The sequence below is a fragment of the Notamacropus eugenii genome, chromosome 1 (assembly GCF_028372415.1).
Source record: "Notamacropus eugenii isolate mMacEug1 chromosome 1, mMacEug1.pri_v2, whole genome shotgun sequence".
Lineage (NCBI taxonomy): Eukaryota > Metazoa > Chordata > Mammalia > Diprotodontia > Macropodidae > Notamacropus > Notamacropus eugenii.
In genome coordinates this window covers 506,467,251-506,489,246 of record NC_092872.1, presented here as the reverse complement: position 1 = coordinate 506,489,246, position 21,996 = coordinate 506,467,251, and the positions used below count along the sequence as shown (strand labels likewise).

Sequence of the window (21,996 nt, the reverse complement as noted above, 5' to 3'; positions counted from 1 at the left end):
AGAAGTAGGTCATGAGAATTGAGTAGACTGAGGAACTAGGAAGTTAGGACATTTGTAAGATGAGAGCAGGATATAGAGAAGATACAGAGACTTTGAGCCAGGCACTGAACTCATTAAGAAAGGAAGGGGAATGTCTTAGGAGTCAAAGAATAACAATCACTAGGTTACAGAATGGATGATAAATTTGGATAATGTGAAAAGGAGAATCTAAAAATGGCAACTGGAGGAAAAGAGTACTCTGATTCTCCCCATGACCTGACATATGAGAAAAAGTCTAGCCAGTACTGGAATTAGGGTGAAAGTATTATTAGGAGGGAGTCCGTTTTTAGTGAGTTTCAGAAAATGGAAGAAAAAAGAAAGATTTAAGATGAAAAAAGTTTGTTAATTACAGAGCAGGTATCCCAGAGGACACAGTGGAAGATGTAGGCAGATCCAGTGGGACACTATGGGGTAGGGCTGAGTTTGTAAGAGAGCAACCTGTTGGGACAGAGGAACCTCAGCATGTAGGGGTTAAGTATCACTGGAATAGGGCAAATATAAGAGGATGGGGTATGCTAATCTTTGAGGGATGAGTCTAAGCAGAGTATCAGTGGTTAGAGAGAAAGATATTAAGAGAGGTTCATGATTAGATCATTTGAGGTCTTCCTCAAGGTCCAGCCTTGTAGCAGGTAATGTGTTCTTGAAGGTCTCCTCACAGGCAAGATTCCTGGAAACTATTAGAGGGTGAGGAGGGGAATTCTTGAACAATGGGGATGAGTTTGCCATAAACCATCCTCACCTTCCCATAGGACCCTTGTGAAAATTTGCACTTTGCTTGCAACAACTCTGTGAGATTAGTGGTGCTAGTATTATTATAATTATTTTACGAAGGATGATTGTTGTGCTTTGGAAATGAGAGGGAAGAAAATGGAAGAACAGAAGAAAACTCTTTAAAAATGGTAGTACAATAGAATATACCAGAGGTGGGAGTCTTCAGAGGGTAGAGGAAGAGACCATAGGATCAGGAAGGCCCATGCCTTCCAGTCCCCAGAATGTACTGGAAGAGGAACTTGTTGTGTGTTTTAAAGGGAATGAAAAGAAGCAACAATAGTTTAAAGAGAAGTTGGTGCATCTACTAGAAGCGCCAAGTCCTGTGATTATAAAGGCCTACAGAGGTCAGCTTGATCAAACCATACCTAAATGAAAGCCCTCAGCAACATTACTAACAAGCAGTCATCCAGCCTCTTAAACCTGGATGATTCTAGTCATGGGGAACCCACAGCTCACTTTGGGTCAGCTCTGATTACTAATATGGCCCAAACCTACATCTGCTACTGTGCCCCATTGCTTGTAGCCTTAAGTCCTAGTAATAGTAGCTGCCCCACTGGGGACCCAATTGGTCAGTTCCAGTTGAGCAATGCAACTCCTTCCTTCCCTTCCCTCCTGTACTATCCTTCCTTCCTTCTTTCCTTCTCTCCTTTTTCCTTCCTTCCTTCCTTTCCTTTTCCATTCTTCCACATAGGGAATCATACCCTTATCTGCAGGTGCTCTGGCCAAAGGAATATATATTTTGATCATTGAAACCTAATAAGACATCTTGGGATTTATGGGCTAGATTCCTTTTTTATGGACTATGCCTTAAACCCAAATCACTTTGACTCTCATTGATTGACTAACAGTGGGTCCCAGTCAAAGCCTCACTTGGTCATTTTAGGATTTTGATGGCTCAAAGTGAGTGTAAATAGTAATTGTTTCTGTTTTGGCCAGAAACCCTGAGGATCTTTCCCTCCCAGATTGACTTTATTTTATTTTTTGACTGGGTAAAAGAGGCTATTCTTTGCCTTATTTTTCCTAGTCTTAATCACTGAATGGGCATTGCCTCAGACAAACTGAGACCTGAACTGAAGGACACCTCCTTCCTGATGTCCTCTTTGAGAATAAAGGGCAAACAACAAACAAGAAATACTAAAGGAAAAATCTGCCTTTGACCATATTCTGTCTACATCAGGAGACGTGGGATTAGTGTCATTAAGGGGAAAGATGAGAGAAGTTCAAGAAATCACTTTTGCTTTCTGTAGTACATACACATATTCTGTTACGTTCAGCAGAAAACAGACCACAGCTTAAAGGAACTCCAAAAAGAATTCGGAAATACCTACATGGGCTCATTCCTAACGTGGGTAAGCATTTGGACAATTTGATCTCTCATTTTCTTATCTTTGTAACACACTGTGTACTTGCCGGATGCTTCAACATTCTTGACTATAGACACGTTCCTGAAATGGGAGGATGAAGTTCAGTGAGGAATGCTGAGCTAGGCTCAGCTAAAGTCCACAGGGTAGAAAGGACTGCTTCCTGTCCCCCTCCCAAGCTCTGACTCAAATTTTGCTTCCAGTCTCATGGCCCCAGCTGCCACAACGAGGAAACTGAAGGGAAATGAAATCTTAATTGCTTCTAGCCTCAAAGCATGAACTGCTGTAACCTAGACACATCCTTGGGGACACCCCATCCAGGCTGCCCCAGCACACATGAGCCAGAGGAGATGGGGAGTGGCTGCAGAGAAGGTTCTGTGCTGGAGGAAGCTTATTTTCTTCTCCATTCTGTACTTCTCTTGCCTCAGTCCCACTTGGATCACAGATAGGATTAGTGCTGGAAAGGGGCTTTATGGATCATCTTGTTTAAATGTACCCCCCCTTACTTTACACATGGAGAAACTGAGGTGGGGTGGGGTGAGGGAAGTGGGGAAGGACCTGCCAAAGATCTCATAAACAAGAAGTAATAGAGCTTGAATTTGAACTGAGATCTTTTGACATCAACCCTAAAATCCTACACAGGATAGAAGTAACTGCTTCTAAACAAATTAAATAGGCACATTGGTTAAAGGTGCTGCTTTCAAGTAACTTTTAGAAATCAGGCAGAGTGGTATAAGGGGGAAAAAACCCCAATGGATTTATCATCACAAAACCTGGGTTCAAATCCCACCTCTGCCACAATTGTGTGACTACCCACCTCTGAGAAAAGCAGCCTGAACCCTTCCTGACACTTACTTCTAGGTCAGTGAGTGACTAAAAATGAATCAAAACCATATTTATTAAGTATATTCCTCTGTGTAGAACCGTACAAGAGACCCAAGTTCCCCCTGAAGATCCTGAACTATCTGTCTTCGGGGGTTCAGACATGCAGGAAGTGTCCTGGCTGGGATGAATGCCTAGTTACCTCTGAATGGTCCACATTAAGGTGACATAGAGAGCCGGGGCAGTGGCGAGCTCGGAGATCATAGCTGCACGGTTGGCAGGGCTGATGTTCCAGAGCAGGCTGGCATGACTTTTGATCTTTGCCACGATGATGTCCTCTGCGTGATAGTTTGATATGAACTGCATGGCAGCCTTGGGGGTGGGGAGGGAAGGGAAAGGAGAGCAGGAAGAGGTAACTGTTTAATCCCAGGACATGAACCCTAGACCATAAAGACCATCCAGGCGAGATGTTCTTCAACAGGGCTTTGTGAATTTTTCTTTTTTTCAATCAACTTCATTTACTTTGAAGTTCTATCTATTTTACCTTATGCGTTTAAAGACATTCTTCTGAAAAAGGCTCCAAAGGCTTCACCAGACTGCCAGAGAGTCCCATGATGCAAGACACAAATAACTAGTTAAGAATCCCCTGCTCTAAATCAAGCCTGTTATACAGAGGCAGATAGGTGGCATGGTAGGGACTGCTGGACTTGGAGTCAGCAAGACCTGAATTTGAATGCTGCCTCAGACACTTAACTAACCGTGTGACCCTGGGTAAGTCATTTAACCTCTCTCATGTTTAAATTTCTTCATCTGCAAAATGAGAGATAATAATAGCTCCTCCTTAACAAGGCTATTGTGAAGATCAAATGAGGGAATGAGGGAACATATGCAAATTACCTGGTAAACCTTCAGGGCATATATAAATATTAATGATGATGGTGATATCACTGAGCCCCAAAGAGCAGAAGAAACTTTGCCTAAGGTCACCTAGTAAGTTAATGGCAAGGATGATCATAGAACCCGAATCCCTTGGCTTCTAGCGCTGGGATCTTTCCATCATGCCACATGAAGAACGAAAGAAACAAGTCAAAATGCAAAAGTGCTCTCTTCTAATCTGAAAAGACAAGGTGTCTCCTTAACCATCCTTAAGGGCCCTCAAAAGAATATGCAAAATCCTGAGGTACCTTCTTAGTGGTCGGCTAGGCAGGTACGCTCCTGCAGCTGAGCGAGCTAAGGCAAAGGAGAAAAGAATACTGGAAGGAGAAGCAAACCTCCCTGAGCAGATGATTTCTTGATACTTTGAGAGGTACTTACCGGATGGAAAGCATACTGAGCTGTCAGGTTGTCAAAAGCTCTCTGAGAGAACGGGATAAGGTTTTGCTGCTGAGAACTCATGGTAAAAAGGGTCTAGGGAAAAGAAAACGATATTGAAGTGTGCCTGTTTGGCAACACTCAGTCATTAAGTATACATGATGTCTCAAAAGTTTTAGTGCACTTTTGAGTTGTAATAACGATTAAATATTTATATTAATTTAATATTAAATATTAATTTAATTAAAATTAATTAAATACATTAACATAAATAATAAGTTTATATATAATATTGAGGTTGAATAGTTTTGAAAAGCTTTAGTTCCAATGAGCATATTTTTAACAGATATTAAAGTTTAAAGTTTAAAACCACACTAAGACTTTGGGGACACTGTATTTAACTAAGCATCTACTTACTGTGTATCTAGCTTTGAGCTACTCACACTGTGGAGACACAAGAAATCTACTAGCCTCAAGGAGAATCAAGAGTCACAGGGGAGACAAGACACACCCACCCACCCACACACACACACACACACACACACACACACAAATGCTAAGTAACAGAAAAAGATGTACCAATATTAACTCACATTCCTATCATGCTTGAAAGTTTACAGCATACTTCCTTCACAATAACCTGATGAGGTAGGTAATGGCAGCATGACTATCCTCATTTTTGAATGAGCAAACTCGAGACTGGAGCAGTTGTGTGGTTTTCTCAGAATCCTTAGAGCTATGACATGCTGCAATCTGGACTACTCTGTGCTGTCTTTTTTCAACGTCTTTGGAGGTGAAGAGGTGCTAAATTGTGCGGTTCAAACCATAAGTGGTGAGAGAAGTGGGTTGTCAGTGTGTAATGGAGTAGTCAGAGATGGCTATGGGTAGCATTAGGAGAGGCAGTAAGAAGGGTGCAGAATTCTAGTATAGAAGATGGATGGCATAAGCAAAGACTGCAAGGCTATATTGGACCTACTGCATGCAGGAGCACAGTGAGAAGACACACTTGGTTGGAGTAGAGGGTTTGATTTACAGAAGAATGAGTGGGAGAGTTAGGAAAGATTGGCTGGGGACAAATAATGCAGATCCATAAAAGTCAATCTAAATCTCACTCCCCACCTGCCACCATTTTCCTTACTCCTCTCCCCATTTCCTTACCTCATAACCACTGATGGAAATTTTGATGGAGACATCCAGAGGCTGGTTGGTCACTCCCGCCACGGACTTCAGCAGAGACATGAAAACCAGTGGGAACCACATGAGGAAAACTAAGGCCAAAGTAATGACACCACCTTGTCCATATTTCACAACCTTCTTCTTCTGCTGCCCTGGTAGATGGGGGTATTTCTACAGAGGAGAATGAGGGTAGCCAAGGGGGAATAGAGAGAAAAAGGAAGAACACAGTTACACCAACTAGGGACACAAAGGCCTGTTCTCCTTGGACTGGACAAAAGCGATTGGAAAAGGAAGGAATAGCTAATGATAGTTTAAAATGGTGGGGAGAGGAAGGGTGTATAATGAGGAAAGACAGGGAGCCCATAACCCTGAACTCCATGGCCCAGGAATAATAATCATGCCCAGGGTTGAAGCCTAGTTAGATCTAAACCAAGAGCAAAAATAGCACAGTAATGGCTATTGCTTGTGTGGAAGGATTTAGGCTGAGCTATCATTCCTTAAACAGAGGTCTCAGTGACAGGGTTGGGAGGGGCTCAATGCCAGGGTTGAGGAATAAAGGATGAGGGAAAGGAAAGGGTATCATTTTAGGATCACAGAACTTATAGCTGGCTTGGAGATCATCAAATCTAACCCCTTTATTTTATAAATAAAGAAACTGAGGCAAGAGGGAAGATATGTTTTATACAACATCACACAGGAGGTATTTTTCAAACAAGTAATCTGACTCCCAATCCATCACTCTTACTATTCTCCTACACTACCTCTCCACACCTCTTTGATGGACAGCAGCTGATGGGAGTGGATGGAATTTACAGAATGACAAATGGCCTAGTAGGTAACCAGACCAATATCAAGCTCTGTGATAAGCCAGAGAAGTAGCCAACCAGTCTCACATAAGACAATTACTATGGTGCAGTTAGGTGGCACAGTGGGAAAAATGTTGGTCCTTGAGTCAGGAGGACCTGAACTCAAATCCAGACTCAGACACTTACTAGCTGTGTGACCCTGGACAAGTCACTTAACCCTGTTTGCCTCAGTTTCCTCATCTGTCAAATGAGAAGAAAAGAGAAGGAAATGGCAAACTACTCCAGTATCTTTGCCAAGGAAAACTCAAATAGGGTCACAAAGAGTCAGACATGACTAATAAACAAACAACAAAAAAACAAAACCAAGTTAGGAGGCAGCTTGGTAGCTCAGTGGATACAGCACTGGGCCTGGATTCAGGAAGACCTTAGTTCATATCCAGTCTCAGAAACTTACTAGCTGTGTGACCCTGGGCAAGTCAGTTTTCATCCACTGGAAAAGGAAATGGCAAACCACTTTCTCAAATGTCTTTGCCAAGAAAACCCCATATATGACCACAAAGAGTCAGACACAACTGAACAACAACAACATGGTCACACACCTTCTCAGATTCCCTCCAGCATTTCATGATGAAAACATTGGCATACAGGTCCTCCAGGCAGATCCAACTAGACAGGCTGAGGGCAGTATCAGTCCATATCCAGTCCATAACTGCTCTCAGCTCCAAAAGGAAAGGCACAATTCGAAAACTGGAAGAAAAGACAAAATCCAGGGATATTTACCCCAAATTTGCCATCTCAGCCCTCAAAGTCCCAAGGTGAACTCTCATCTAGGGCTTGAAGGGAGGAGGGTTGTCATTCCTAGAGAAGATACTGGTCCCCATTCCAGATGTTTCTAAAACATCTTGTCATGTTTACATTGTTATTCTTCCTATAGTCTTCTGAAATCATTCCCTATATATGGATGAACCTCAACAGGGAAAGTGTATTTGCAGGCAAACCAGCCAGATGTGAAGTTGGAAGAATATTTGGAGGATGAAATACAGGTGGCACACCCCAAAGGAATGTTTATGAAATATAAAATGCAAAGGGATGAAGGAGGCAACAAGGAGAAGACATATGGCATACAATTATTCTTAAAATCATTTCAAAGATTCTCAGAGTTGTCACTTTGTCCAACTTCTACTGGAATAAACACCCCTTCTATCAGTTATGAGGAGCTCTCTACCTCCCAAAGCAGATATTCATTCCACTTTTGGACAGCTCCAGGTGCTAGGAAGCATTCCTTTTATATCTAGCCAAATTCTGTTCTTCTGCAGCATCCACCTACTGCTCTTATTTCCTTCCTCTGAGATCAAGAAGAGCACATCTAATTGTCCTATCTCATAACAGTCCATCAGATATCGAAAATAAAGCTGTCATGTTTCTCACTTTACCCACCCTCCTCCAGACAAAATAACCCCAGTTCCTTCAACTGAAATTCATATGTGTGTGACAAGTCTTATCACTGTCTCAACTGTCCTTTGACAGGCTACTCTTTGCCTGTCAAAGTCCTTAAAAAATATGGCATCCAGAACTGAATCCCAAATCCTAGATGCTATTGGACTAGGATAGAGGATAGAAGAGTTATCATCTCCCACATTCTCAACTTCTGTTCAGTATGTTTTTGGTTTTGCAGCCAAAACACACATTCATATTTTGGGCTTTCACATCATAATGTTGACTCATAGTGAGTGTGCACTTCATAGAATCCCCCAGGCTTTGTTTATATCTGAACTGCTGCCTGACTTGCTACCATTCCCTTGGAAGGAGCTGCCCTAAAGTGTCCTCACATGAGCAAGTTGTGAGTCATAGAAGACAACAGAAGTTGCTCAACTGTACATTTGGACACCAGAAATTTCAGTCTAGTACCTATGTCCCTTTGGAAAAATCATGGGATGACTGAAGATTCAGTTCTGGCATAAATATCCCTGAGATTTTCCTGTAAATAACCATGATAACACAAGATTTTGTGGAAGGTGTGAAGTCTCCTTATTTACCCTTGAAATAGGAAGAGGTTAAGAAAATTGAAGTTTTTGGTCAGAAAGTTGCCCAGGATACGATTTGGGTAGCCACATTTGATCTGATAGGCTGACAAGCCAAAGTAAAGACATTTGACCAGGTACCAAATCTGCGCCACATAGTTTGCACTGAACCTCCTGAAAGTAAACAGAAAAATCTGTTACTGTTAAGTTCCTGAAGCCTCAGTTTTCCCTCTGTGTCATGGAGAGGATAACTCCTGTCCTGTTGTAATCTGCAAAAACTTTTCTTTTTTCTCTGACTTAGTCTTTCTCCATCCAATAAGCTCTCTGTGCCCAAACCATGCCCCCTTCTCCAATCTGATAACTTCTCTCTTTAATTCTGCCCCTTTTGTGGGAAGCCTAGCCAATTAACATTTCTCTACCTGAGGGGTGGGGAACCAATTAGACTTATGGCATAAGTCTTCCTATACTTCGCCATAAAATACCAGAGTAACTCTCACCTCAGAGCCTCTCTAATTTTGAAGTTGTCCTGAAGCTTAGAACAACGTTGAACTGAGGAGTCCAAGACCATTTGTGGATTCCTCCTTCTGCTATGGCCTGAAAACCATGAGGCCAAGGCTCTTTGACATCATCTCTGGTTGCATTCCTGCCCTGCCTTGGCCCAGTCCAGCTTTATAAAGATTGCCCTAATACCCTTTCCTAGTCATTCCTTCTTTTCTGTGCTTCCTTGGATGGCCAAGTCACATGGCCTTCCCTTTTGAACCTTTCCTTAAATGTGTCAAAGAAAGGAGTCTACTGCTTTTAGTATTAGGTTCAGTGCCCCATCCAAACTCTTCCATCAAGTTCTTCTTAGTCCCAGCAACAAACCCTCTAGAAGCAACAGCATAGGAATTTTAGATTTGGAAGAGACCTTCAAGATCATCCATTTTACAGAGGATGAAATGGAAGCAGTCACATGAGTTGAAGCAACTTACCCCAACATCATGCACATATTGAATAGGAGTGCTGGGTCTTGAACACACAGGTGTCTGAATTTGGTCAGCCTAGTGCTTTTTCTACTAGATAGATAGATATTGACACGTAAATAACAGCATGAACAATATTGTGATAATAGTTGTTCTTTGTGTGATGAAGAGGAAGGTGTGGAGATCCTTATACTAAACTACACCATTTGAATGGGTCTTCGGTCAGAGTTTTGGTCAGAAAACCTGGGGTCCTCTTCTACTTTTAATTCTTTCTTTAAATTATTATAATAAACTTTTAATCTATTATAGTATAGCATTATAACCTCTTAATTCTCCTCTTTTCCATTTCTGACAAAGGCTTCTCAGTATAGGGAAGGCACTGTAATAGGTAGGTGTTAACATCATAGTTTCCCCGGGCAAGCACTTTCTAGGCTGTTTATTATTCCCCTGACTTACTTAACTGAATTGTTAACAGCCACCTAATTAGTCCTTTACCAACTCTCCAGCAGAAACACGATAAAAAATATATTCCACTCCAGCCATAGTCCCTGCCAGTGGCTTTCCTGGGAGAGGCATTGTGGGGCATTGTGGGCCACGAGGCATTAGCACCAATCCTGACTGCCACAAAGCCATATTCCTCCACCATTATTAAATGCCTAAAGTCTTCAAGTATCCACTCAAGGCAGTTTTCCAACCATGCCTGGAAAGCTCTCCACTTTCAGGCTTCCTTGACTCAGCTCAAATACCACTTTTGCAAAAAGTCTGTCCCCATCCCCTCATGGCTAGTGCCTTCCCTCTGAGATGGCCTCCCATTTACTCTCTCTATATCTTGTATGTATATAACTTTATGTGTTGTCTCTCCCGTTAGGATGTGAGCTTTTTGAGGGCAGGGACCTCCCCCCCTTTTCTTTGTATCCCTAGAGCTCAGCATAGTACTTGGCATAAAGTAAACCCTTAATAAGCTCATTGGCCAATTGAATAAGATTTGAAGCTAAAAAATAAAGGCATCTCCCCTGTCCTGCCACTGTCTAGGAGAGATCTGCCAGCTTTATAACACTGAGCTCATGACAGGTTCCTTTGAGCAAGTCAAGAGGGTTGTACCTCTCTCATTTCAGTGAAAAGTTTGTATGGCTCAATGAACATTCCTCCTCCTTGTCTACGTACCCAGCAGAGTGCTTTGCATGTAGTGCTTAATAGTAGTCATTAGATTAAATTGAGTTGAACTATCTCTACTACTCATACTTAACCACATGGGAGCATTGAGTACTTTGGGTTTTTAATATCCTTGGAAATAAAATGAAAGACTTCCCCCACATTGATTTTTTTTGTGCCCCATCAGAAATACCTCTTGGTTACTTCAGGAAGAATGAAAAACAGCCAGAAGTGGACTCCGATGACAAGGACAACCTGAAATACACACTTGCCATACATGTTTTTTCTCAGGTAGATGGCACGGTCCACAATCATGCTGCCAAACTGAATAAGGATCATTGCCAAGAAAGCTTCTGGCACCTGGTCCTCAGAAAGTGTCTCAGACAAGTCAGCAGCTGAGTATTTCTAACAAGATGAGAAATACTTGTTAGGAAAACACAATCTTCATGGTATATGGAATGACTGGCAAAAACAACCCACCCAACTGAGTTAGTCTTCCTTAGATACCACTGTGATCAGGTTATAATCTTGCTCAGAAAGTTTTAATGGCTCTCTAGTTCCTATGTAATAAACACCAAACTCATCAGTCTCACTTCCAAGACAACAGGATTGAATGATTTTTTTTAGTGTAAGCAGGGTTTTAGAGGTCATTCAGCTTAACCAACTCATTTTACAGAACAGGAAACTGAGGCCAGAGAAATTGAGTGACTTAGCAAAGATCACCCAGGCTGTAAATGTCAGAGTTAGGATTTGAACCCAAATTTTGTGTTTTGAATCCAGTGGTCCTTCTATTACTCCATACTCCCAAACCCTTCCACAATCATTCCTCAACCTTTCTCTTCAGATCTATGTTCACTACTACCTAACATAACCCTCTACTCCTACCAAATTGGTCTCCTCACAGTCCCTGGGCCATACCTTACACTTTTCACTCTCATATCTGTGTCCATACCATTTCTTCAACCTTCCTTCAACAATTCCTTCAAAGGGCATTCTAATGCCCTTTATCCTTTTCTCCCTATTGAATTTTTTTCCATCCTCAAAGACCCATCTTAAGCATTACCATATACATTAAATCCTCCCAGTCTGAGGTGCACTCTCTTTATCTCTGTCTCTCTGTTTCGGTTTCTGCCTCTTTCAATTCCCACAGTACTTTCTGTACAATAGAATGTAAGCCTCTTGATGGGAGGAATTATCACTTTTTTTTTTTTACTATGCATCCCCAGTACCTAGCAGAGTGCTTTGCACACAGTGCTTAATAATAGTCAGTAGATTAAATTGAGTTGAATTGTCTATACTACTCACTTAACCACATACTATACTGCCTTGTCTCCTTCCTTCCTTCCTTCTTTCCTTTCCTCCTTCTTCCCTCACTTCTTTCCTCTTTCCCTTCCCTTCTTTCCCTTTCCTTTCTTCCTTTCCTCCTTTTTCCTCTTGTTTATTCCTTCCACACATTCCTCAAGGACAGAGACTTTTTCATCTTGGCATTCCCACTGCTTAGTAACATTTTTCATTTATTCCAGGCAAGATGAAGAACAGTCAGGAGTTAATGCCAAAGTGTCTCAACCAAAGTAAGTGATTGATAAATATTTGTTGAATTGAATTGTCTCCAACTAAAGTCTATAACTCTTTAGCATCACAGACTATGTTTTTCTCTTTGTTCTTCCCACATTGCCTAACACTGTGTTCACAGATATTTAGTAAATCCTTGATGATGATGGGCAGAGCTATAACTAAAATTCTGGTGCCTTGAGCAATCAGCACAGAGTGTGCTTGCAGCCTGCCTAGGACTAGAGAGCCCAGAGAAGACCTAAGGGAGAGAATACAGAGGATCAGGGTCTAGAAGGAAGGGATTGCCTGAACTCAGAAAGGTTCTATTCCTTCCTTTCCTCTCCTTCTATTACCACAGATGCTTGTCTTGATGCCTCCAGAGGTTGTTCTATTTACCCCCATTATGCCAGTAGTAGGAAGCACAGAGCCTATATAGAGCTGAGGGAGAAGGACATGAATAGGAAGGGAAGAATTCCTAAGCAAGCCCATCTGCCAGGATAGCAGAGAGTGATCATCAATGCCTAGAAGGTCAGTGGCCACCACTTGTCCTGCTTCCCAGCTTTCACTTTAATTAACAATAACAGCAAAACAACTTAATGTAAACCTTGGACATAGCCCAGAAAACAACAGCCATTTTAGTAATGAAATCTGCAAAATTGGTATTTAAAGCAAAAAGCAAAAAGATTTCTCTGCTGCCATTCAGCAAGCCAAGTGCCAGACTCTATTTGCGATGTGCCCAGCTCACAGTCCTTAAAAGTGTGGCAGTAGAGGGGAGCTCCAAGACTCTGAGAAGCATGAGGGAAGCCATAGTGCTGAGCCATACAGGCTAGAAAGTTAGACTGTGCTTACTCCGAAGGCCCAGTATCCAAAGATGATGATGAGAAAGTTGATCCCCTCAACCAGGAACATGAAGGCATAGACATCACACACAGGGCTGAATTCTGGGTGGATGATGTTGTAGAAGAACTGTCTGATGGACCAGTAGATCTGGAGGGCACTAGGGAACCAAAGACAAATGCAATGATGACCTATACCTGAGTCATACAACTCATCATAGACTTTCAAAGTAGGAAAGGACCTCAAGATACAGTCAATGTCTTCTTCTTATAATAATAATGGCAATAATAATAGTCACTAGCACTTATGCAGGGATTTTCAGGTATGCTGAGTGCTTTATATGTGTTAACTTACTTATCCTCACAGTAGCCCTATCAGGTAAGTGCTATCATTATTCCCATTATCCCCAAACTCAGGCAAACAAGGTTAAGTGACTTGCCCAGGGTCATACAACTACAAAGTCTCTGAGGCAGGATTCAAATTCAGGCCTTATCCAACTTCAAGGATGCTATAGACCCATCTTTAGCAGCTACAGCTCCTGAAGACATAGGAAAGACCCCTAAAAGTTTTTGTCACCAAAGTCTGTGGCACCATCAAATGGTTCAGCATCAGAAACAAATATGGTTTTATCAATTGAAATGACATTAAGGAAGATATATTAACAATGGCAATGCTGCTGTACCCTAAGGACCATGGGATTTTTCCATCTTATAGCTGAAATCATTTATATGTCTTATTTCTCCTATTAGAATATGCGTTCTTAGAGGGCATAGACTATTCTGCTTTTCTATTTGTATCTTTTATCCAAAGTCAGTGCTTAATAAATGCCCATTCATTCATTCATTCATTCAATGCCAGAGCTGCAAGGACCCTTAGATCATAAAATGTTAGAACTGATATAAATCTTAGCAATCACCAAGTCTACTCTACTTCCCCTATTTCTCAGGGTCACTGCTCAAGGATCACTTGATTAGATGGTGAAAACATCAGAACTTGAACCCAGGTTCCCTGATTCTGGGTCTAAGGCTCTTCTTTCCAGCCCCTCCTCTAACAAAAAAAATCCTTTCAATTACGTTTGAGTTGCCAGCTTTCTGAATTTCACCAGCTGTTTCTTCAGCACCCTTGCAGTGAGCGACTTTCCACTGATTGGACACTTCCTGAACCAACTCCTTATCTTCTTGGCTCTTCTGTCCTGGGATTCCCCTGAGAAAAATACAAGAGAGCAGCCATCTTTCTGCTAGGATGGTTTTTGGAACCTCCCTCTCTCTCCAAATCTTAATCTACTTGAGTGTAACAATATGACTTCTTTTCCACTGGAAGGAAATGCACATGCCTGATTTAAGGGACAGCACCATATTCTTTAGCATGAAAGCCACATTTGCAGCCCCAGCCTTGCTTTTTATTGGCCTTTAGACTCCTTTCAGAATAAAAGAAGAGAAGAGGGGTGGGGGGGAGAGTAAGGACAGGAGGAGGCTAAAGGACTGAGAGTCTGGCCAGACACAATATCTCAGTCAAATTCTAGTGCAAAGGAACTTTTCTGAGGGGTATCCCCATTGTGTGATGCAACTAGAGACTGGGGATGGGAAGGAAATGATGGGGGTGGGGGTTGGAGTGAGGAGGGAGGATCATGGGATGTATATCTAGGAAACAGAATCATCTAATCTGCAGGTTCTTAACCTATTTTGATAACTATATTTCAATATAATTGGTTTCCTTGGTAATTCCATACGTTTTTTGCATTTAAAAACATTATTCTGAGAAGGGGTCTATAGGCTTTATCTGACTGTTGGAAGGGACCATCACATTCAAAATCAGGTTAAGAACCTCAGATCTAATCCAACCTCTTGACTTATCAGAAGGTGAAACTGAGGCACTGAGAAGTTATCCCTGCAGAGCTAGTTTCCAAACTATAAAATGAGGAAATGAAATATTCTGAGCCATCCCTGGTGTGGTGAATAGGACACTGAACTTGCAGTCAGGAACACCAGAGTTCATATCTTGATTCCTGCACTTACCAGTGGTATAACCTTGGGGAAGGTATAACCTTTGGGCCTCAGTTTTCTCATCTGTATAATTGGAGGATTAGAGTCTATAGCCTCTAAGATCCCTTCCATCTCTACTTATGAAATCTAAGTCTTTTTACTACCTATCCTTCCGTTACATATTTCTCAAAGAGGCTAAAGGGGAAGAAGTAGGAGAAAGAAGAGGAGGAGGAAGAAAGAAGGGAGGGAATTAAGCAGTTGGTAGTGAGGAAGCCAGATCAAGATTCCCTACAAGGAATGAGATTTGGGGAATTATGAATGAAGAAATAAATCTTGAGTTTTTGTAACTTTTATTTTTCCAAAGCCCACCTGTATCCAAAGGTGTTTTTCTCCAGAAAGCCCCCAGGGAGGGGGTGGGCTGAGGAAGAGGATGGGTCTCTGCCTGCCGACCCTGGGGGAAGTCCCCTGGCTTTCTGCTGCAGAGTCCTCCATTCTTGGACTTTCTAATCTTTTTCTTTTCTTTGCAGTTAGCCTGGCCAGAGGATGGCTCATCCCATAGTCCTAGACTCTGGATGGAGAGAAAAAGGAAAGTATCTGAGCATATATTTTGTTGATCTCCCTCCCTCGTCCTGCCCAAGTTCAAAATGGACACACCCATGGGCCTAAGGGCAAAGGGACGAGTTATGCAGGAATGATGAAGAGCCCAAGATGACACTGTAAGATTTGGGGACACAGAGGCTGAAGGATCCCCAGAGAAAACATCCCAGGAATCCCAGAATGGGAGCTGTGGTACCCATCTCACAACACCCTTCCCAGCCCCAGACCTGCCACATATTCCTGCTCAACTAAAGGTGGATGTGTAGGGTTATAGAGAATATCTGAAATCCTGGGGTTGGACCGGAGGACCAGATTGAAAATATGATGGGATGCCACCTACCTGTGAGGGAAGGGAGCAGTGGTACATGAGAGCTCTGAACTTTCTGGGGACTCGGGGCCAGGTTGCTCAGAGGATGAGAAGGGCTTCCCCAGCCTGAGTCTGATAGAGCCTCTCAGAATGGTCTACCCTTGGCTTCCTTTAAGTCCCAACTAAAATCCCACCTTCTACATGAAGCCTCCTCAACCCCTGTTAATCCCAGTGCTTTCCCTCTTTTAATTATTTCCTGTTTATCTAATTTATAACTGGCTTTGTATATAGTCATTTGCATGTAGTTTCCTTGCTGGATTGTCAGCTTCCTTGAGGAATAGGACTGTCCTTTTTTTTTTGCCCTTTTTTGTATCCCTAGCAGCACAGTGCCTGCCACATAGTAGGTACTTAATAAATGTTTATTGAATGAGTGAATGAATGTCCCTGGAAAGGGCACCAGTACTTTGGGGAGGGCGAGACAGGAGCAGGATCTGGCCCCTGAGAGTCTGCTGGAAGGTCATGCCTTCCTGGGAATGCCTCTTCCTCCCCCATTGCCAGAACTGGTTTTTCCCTTGAAAACTTTTCTTCTGAAACCCTCAAAGCCGGCTAAATTTCATCAGCCTGGCAAAAACCATCGGACCAGGAGTCAGAAGAAGTGGGTTCCTGTCCCTGCCCTGACACTAACTCTGGATCATCATCTAAACCATTGAAATTACAAGTCTGGTGCCTACCCTTGATCTCCATCCCATTCCCATCCCCTTCCCTCTCCTTGGGATTAACTAACTTTGGGTTAGGGCATCTGTAAAATGAGAGCAATGCCTACCTCATGCAAACTGTATGAGGGTAAAAGAGGATAGAGAACAGACCTGTGATTTCATTGATATAGGGGAATTACAGGTTAGAAAATCCCCTTTGCAGATATAGGTCAGAACTTCGTCTATAACTAGAAGTCTTCATTACTTAGAATATTGAGTCTGTCCAGGGTTACATGGCTCAGGACTTGAACCCAAATCTTCATGTCTTAGAAACCAGCTCTCAAAATCCCAAGGCCTCTATTACAGGATTAATTAGTTTAAATAGGAAACTACCATATGACTTGCTTCCTCTGGGGTTATAGAAGGATGGGAAGCCTCCCATAAGTGGCCTCATGGGATACCCCCTCTTTTGTAGTGTCTGCCTCTTCCCCCAACTGGGAACACTCTTCATTAGGCTTGCTTGCCCTGACAAGGTTTGCAATTCATGCTTCAGGTACAAAAATGCCTAGTTTATGCTAATGGAAGGAAAAGAAAGAGAGTGTGTGCTCTAAGGTGTGTTTGAAGAAATAGTTTAGGGAAAGAAGAGAGAGAGGAATTTCTTTGTATTTACTTCCTGTCTTAAACTTAGAATTCTGCGTATTCATCATTGTGAAGATATCTCAATGAAGTGAGCTTTTGGGAAAATTTAGTTTCCTAAGGATTCCTGGCACCAAGCCCAATGGGATTATATAATGTAGTTAAAAATAAAAATTAAAAAGTCCAGAAACAGACCTGATTTAAAACTATGCACCTATGTGAAAAAGACCTATGCACCAATTAAAAAAAAAACCAATGCCTTCAGGTCAGGCATTCTGACCAGGAGTCAGAAATTCAAATGTATTTGTCTCAATCTTGAAGGCCTTTGTGCAGGGCAAACAGCCAATTTTGTGTCTCAGCTTTCTCTTCTGGAATATGGGTGTTGATTTGAGCCTGTCCAATGTGGGAGCTGTGAAGTTCAACTAATTTAGTTTTTTTTCATTAAATTAGATCTAAAAAGCAAGAGTTGCCAGAAAATTGATAAAAAGAATGAAACCATTTCCAAAGGTCACATCCTCTTCTGGGGCCATTTACCTTCAAGACTGACCTATGATAGAACAAAGCCAACAGTTGCACAAGGTCATAGTGGACATAGCCACTCTTCTTTTCAATCCCAGCTATATTTGGCAGAGAAAATGGCTTGTCTCCATGTATGCCTGCATAGAGCTTTGTGGTCCAGGGAAAGAATCCAAACTGTGAAAAATATTTGACCACTACTGTTGCCTAAAGAGAGAGAAGGGAAAGGAAAGAATACACAAAACCAGCTGAAAGTACTTATATACTCTAAAATTAGTTTTTCTTAGACCAGAGCTTTCTCTAAAGGGTACTGTCTGCAGAAATAAGAGAGAAAAAAATAACCCACATCATGTTGAACTCTTCGGATGTCATTGTCTGACACTGCTGAAGTCCATAAAAGAAAAGGGAAGTGACCATGGACGTGTTTCTTCCTCTCTCTGGGCCTCAATGTCATGATCTGTAAAATATTCCAGTTGGACTACATAACCTCTAATGACCCTTCCATCTCCAAACTTATAATCCTATGCTTTTGTTCAACTTTCTAAAATTTCTTGGAGATATTTATCCTTTTCCTATTTGTGTGTGTGGCTTGGACTCTAAAAGTCTATACTTTCAAATTCCTTTTAGTATTTATTGCCTGTTAATTGATTTGGCATAGTTCCCAAATAGTATAGCCAAATTCCAAAATTCTCTCATCCCACTACCCCAAAGCCAAACCAGTCCTCATGGTAGCTATGCTAAGGAACTGTCCTCTTTTCATGCTGAAAATGCTTTTAAAGGAGCTTTGTCACCTAAAGCTCTACCTCTGGTCATTGCCGTACTTTTTCGAACAGGCTGACTGGACTAGTCCTCTTCCTCTACCTGGAATTATACCTCTCTTCTCTGCCTGTGAAATTTGAAATCTGACCCAACCTTCACCATCCACCTCAAATGTCACCTTCTCCTCAAAGTCTTTCCTGATTCTCTCTAAGATAGAAGTGACCCCTCTGGCTTCTAAACTTCTATGGTACTTATTCTATTCAATCTTGTTTTCTATTTACTTCTATACTTTGTCATTCCTACTAGACTGTGTGCTCTTTCAGAGACTGAATCATTCATCTTCTGTCTTCCTGCTTTGGTAGTCACAAAGATGCTTCTTTCCAGTGGCCACACCCCAGTAAGCCATCTCCTCAGATGGGCTAAACCAGGTTACGGTAACTGACAGGCCTCAAACCTGTTGGTGAATTAGGGGCATGTCTGTCCCAAGCATGTGAAGGATTTCTCTGGTGGAATGATGAGAACAGTATGTTCTAATGACCATGAATGCAGCTGGAGCAGGTGCTGTGGAGCACTTAGATCTCAGTCAAACATCAAAGACACCGAGGTCACCCACTGCATCCAGGGCTATTGTCAGTCATCTTGATTTTTGCCTTGCCACTGGACTTTGATGACTCGGGAAGAGAGAGTAAGGCTGATGACTTTGTGTAACTCTGCCTCACCTAAATCTAATAAACTCTTAAGACATCACCCTCATGATGTCATTGATCCTCTTTGAAAACAAAGTACAAACATTTAAGTGCTTAGTAAATGCCAGGATTGTATTAAGAGCTAGGGATACAGAGAATGACAAACACCCACAGATACATACACATACACACACATGCACACACACACACATAAACACAGAGATCCTCACTGCTCTTGAGGAACAAACATTCTAGTGGGGGTGACAACGTGTTAACATTGAGGCACATACAAGACATATACAGAGTATCTGAAGGTAATTGGAAAGGGGAAAGTCCTATCCATTTTGCCATAATGCCTCTTTACTGTAACTACCCTTTAGAAAAATCCATTTGTGATTTCATTTTGGCTCTTGAAAGCTAGTGCATTGTTTGCAAGGTCTGAAGGGGAGGTTAGAGAAGAGAAAAGTATGGCAAGTGATAGCACAGTAGTATGTGAGTGCTGGGCAGCTAGGTGGCACAGTGGATAGAGTGCCAGCTCTGGAGTCAAGAAGACCTGAGTTCAAATCCAATCTCAGATACTTATTAGCTATGTGACCCTGGGCAAATCACTTCACCTTATTTGTCTCAGTTTCCTCATCTGTAAAATGAGCTGGAGAAAGAAATGGCAAACCACTCCAGTATCTCTGCTAAGGAAACCCTAGATGGGGTCACGAAGTCGGACACTACAAAAACAACTGAACAACAACATATGAGTGTTATTTTCTGTTGGTCCTACCTCTGTGTAAAAGATAGCAGTCATCCAGAAGCACTTAGGAGGTCTGGGAACAGAAAGCATAGCCCACAAGAAGCACAGAATGGGGAGCACCAGTGTCAGAATGGAAGCTGACATCGTGTGGTTTAGAATGATCACGAAGTAACAGAGCATTTCGGACTTGGACTCAATCAGCTTGTACAGCTCCAAAATGAGCTTTATCATCTGGGGGAGACTCCTGTAGAACTTCTCTGACTCTTCCAGCTCATCGTCATAAAACACCCTGAAAAGAAGAACTGGTCCAGTTGTAACAAAACAAGAATATGTCTAGGTAACTGCTTGAGAGGGGACACAGGGTAGTAGAAATAGCACTAGACTTGGAATCATAAGACCTGAGTTTGAATTTGTGTCTCCAACTCTTACTGCATGACCCGAGCCAAATGGTTCTAACTTTTCCAAGCCTCATCTGTGAAATAGGCGTAATGCTGCCATCACCTCCTTCCTGGAGATGTTGTAAGGAACACTGTAAAACTTGAAGCACTATATAAACTCCTTTCATGGAGAGGCAGCAGGAGAAAGAGGGCTGTATTTGGAACAAAAGGTCCTGGGGTCGAATCCTAGCTCTTCTACTTACTACTTATATGACCTTGGATAAAGCATTTCCCCTCATCTGTAAAATGAGGATGTTCAACTAGATCTTGAAGATCCCTTTCAGTTCTAATTTTAAATCTATTATAGTAACTGCAGATGCAGATGTGTCCTGCTTTAAGAAGATCTTAGATCTAAAAATATTTTTTTTAAAAAGAAAGCAATAACCAGGAGGTGATGATCCATTTCATAAAAGTATTCCTTTAAATAGTAAGCCTTCTTAAGGCATTTAAAACATATAATTTATAAAAGCTCTATTTGCTCAAAATTTGTATGGCACATATTTTCAAACAAATGATTTTTTGTTTGAAAATTTTCTTACAATGATTTTTGAGAAGGAGTATAGCAGATAGCTGACTGACCTTAAAGCCAGGACCCTGAATTCCAATCCTGTCTCTGACACATTCACACAAGTGACCTTGGGCCAATCACTTAACTTCTCATAGCTCTGATGGTAGGGGAAGTTTCTTTATCTAGGAGTTCTCTGAACCAATGAAATCAAAGCTACAGTCCCTAACTCTAATTTGTTCCTAAGACCACTTGCCTCTAGCTTCCTGGAGGCATATATCTTACCTCTTTAACCCAAATAGAGTGGTTTGAACTGCTCTCACTGAATAAGAGCAGATAACCTCATTCATAATGGATTATAGATAGTTGTTGCATTTTCCTTAAAACCTTCCTGATCAGTATAACAACCAACCACAACTGCAGTGTCCTGAGAACAAAGTATGTTCCCTACTTCCCAAGACTGCAGTGATGGATTCAAGATGGAGAATGAGACATCCATTTTCAGACATGACCAATGTAAGATTCTATTTTGCTTGATGATGCATATTGTTAACAAGGGTTTTGTTTTTTTGATTTTGGGGGCAGCAGACGGAAAGAAGAGAAAACAATGGGAAGGAAGGGGCAACAAGAAAGAAAGGAAGGAAGCATAGGAAAGAAGGGAAGGGAAGGAGAAGAGAAAGGAAGAGAAGAAAAGGAAAAGCAAAGGGAAGGAGAGGGGAAGAGAAGAGGTAAGGAAAGAAAGAAATCATTCTTGCCTTTTAAGGAGTAGATCTCCAGCTCTCAACAATGGGAACGGAGTTTTTTTTATTGATCTAGTGGCTCTTTTCTTTCTCTGTCCCACTGAGGCTGTAACTGACTCTTTGGCTTCTGATAAGGAGTTTCTTTGTTGAGCTTGCATCGAGTTGCTGTAGGGTGGTCTGGCTACTGGACAGACAAGTCTTGAGACTGGCTCACCCTCATCTTCCTCACCCAGGCTTTCTTCATCATCACTTGCATAGTTGTCACACATCTCTGAAAATTCCCTAGGCCCCCCAAATATCACATACACACACAAAACATAAGACACCAAAACTTTAGGAAATAGGTATATTAAATTCACATTAAACAAATTTCAAACATCGGAAAACCCCATCAGGGATGTACAGTCATTTGGGTGGGGCTGAACGAACTGAGATTTATATTTGTTCTATCTATGAAGAGATAGTTTGTTGAACAAATTGTTAGCATGAACATTCAGGGGATGGTTTGACATATTCAAAAAGGTACGTACTCTCTGGTAATTAATTTTTATTTAAACAATTTACTTATAAACCATTCTTTTC

At 41.7% G+C, this 21,996-nt stretch overlaps 1 protein-coding gene across 1 annotated transcript in view; it reads right to left on the bottom strand.

Annotated features, from left to right (window-relative positions):
* LOC140518632 (piezo-type mechanosensitive ion channel component 2-like) overlaps nt 1–21,996 on the bottom strand; it is a 62,844-nt gene that overhangs the window by 10,876 nt on the left and 29,972 nt on the right. The window contains exons 18-27 of the mRNA XM_072630956.1: nt 21,430–21,696; nt 19,763–20,021; nt 17,561–17,749; nt 10,615–10,826; nt 8,323–8,481; nt 6,886–7,033; nt 5,463–5,651; nt 4,308–4,400; nt 3,196–3,365; nt 2,139–2,255 (exon numbers count right to left, since the gene is read on the bottom strand). Coding sequence (XP_072487057.1) covers nt 2,139–2,255; nt 3,196–3,365; nt 4,308–4,400; nt 5,463–5,651; nt 6,886–7,033; nt 8,323–8,481; nt 10,615–10,826; nt 17,561–17,749; nt 19,763–20,021; nt 21,430–21,696 — 1,803 coding nt within the window. The remainder of the gene's footprint in view (nt 1–2,138; nt 2,256–3,195; nt 3,366–4,307; nt 4,401–5,462; nt 5,652–6,885; nt 7,034–8,322; nt 8,482–10,614; nt 10,827–17,560; nt 17,750–19,762; nt 20,022–21,429; nt 21,697–21,996) is intronic.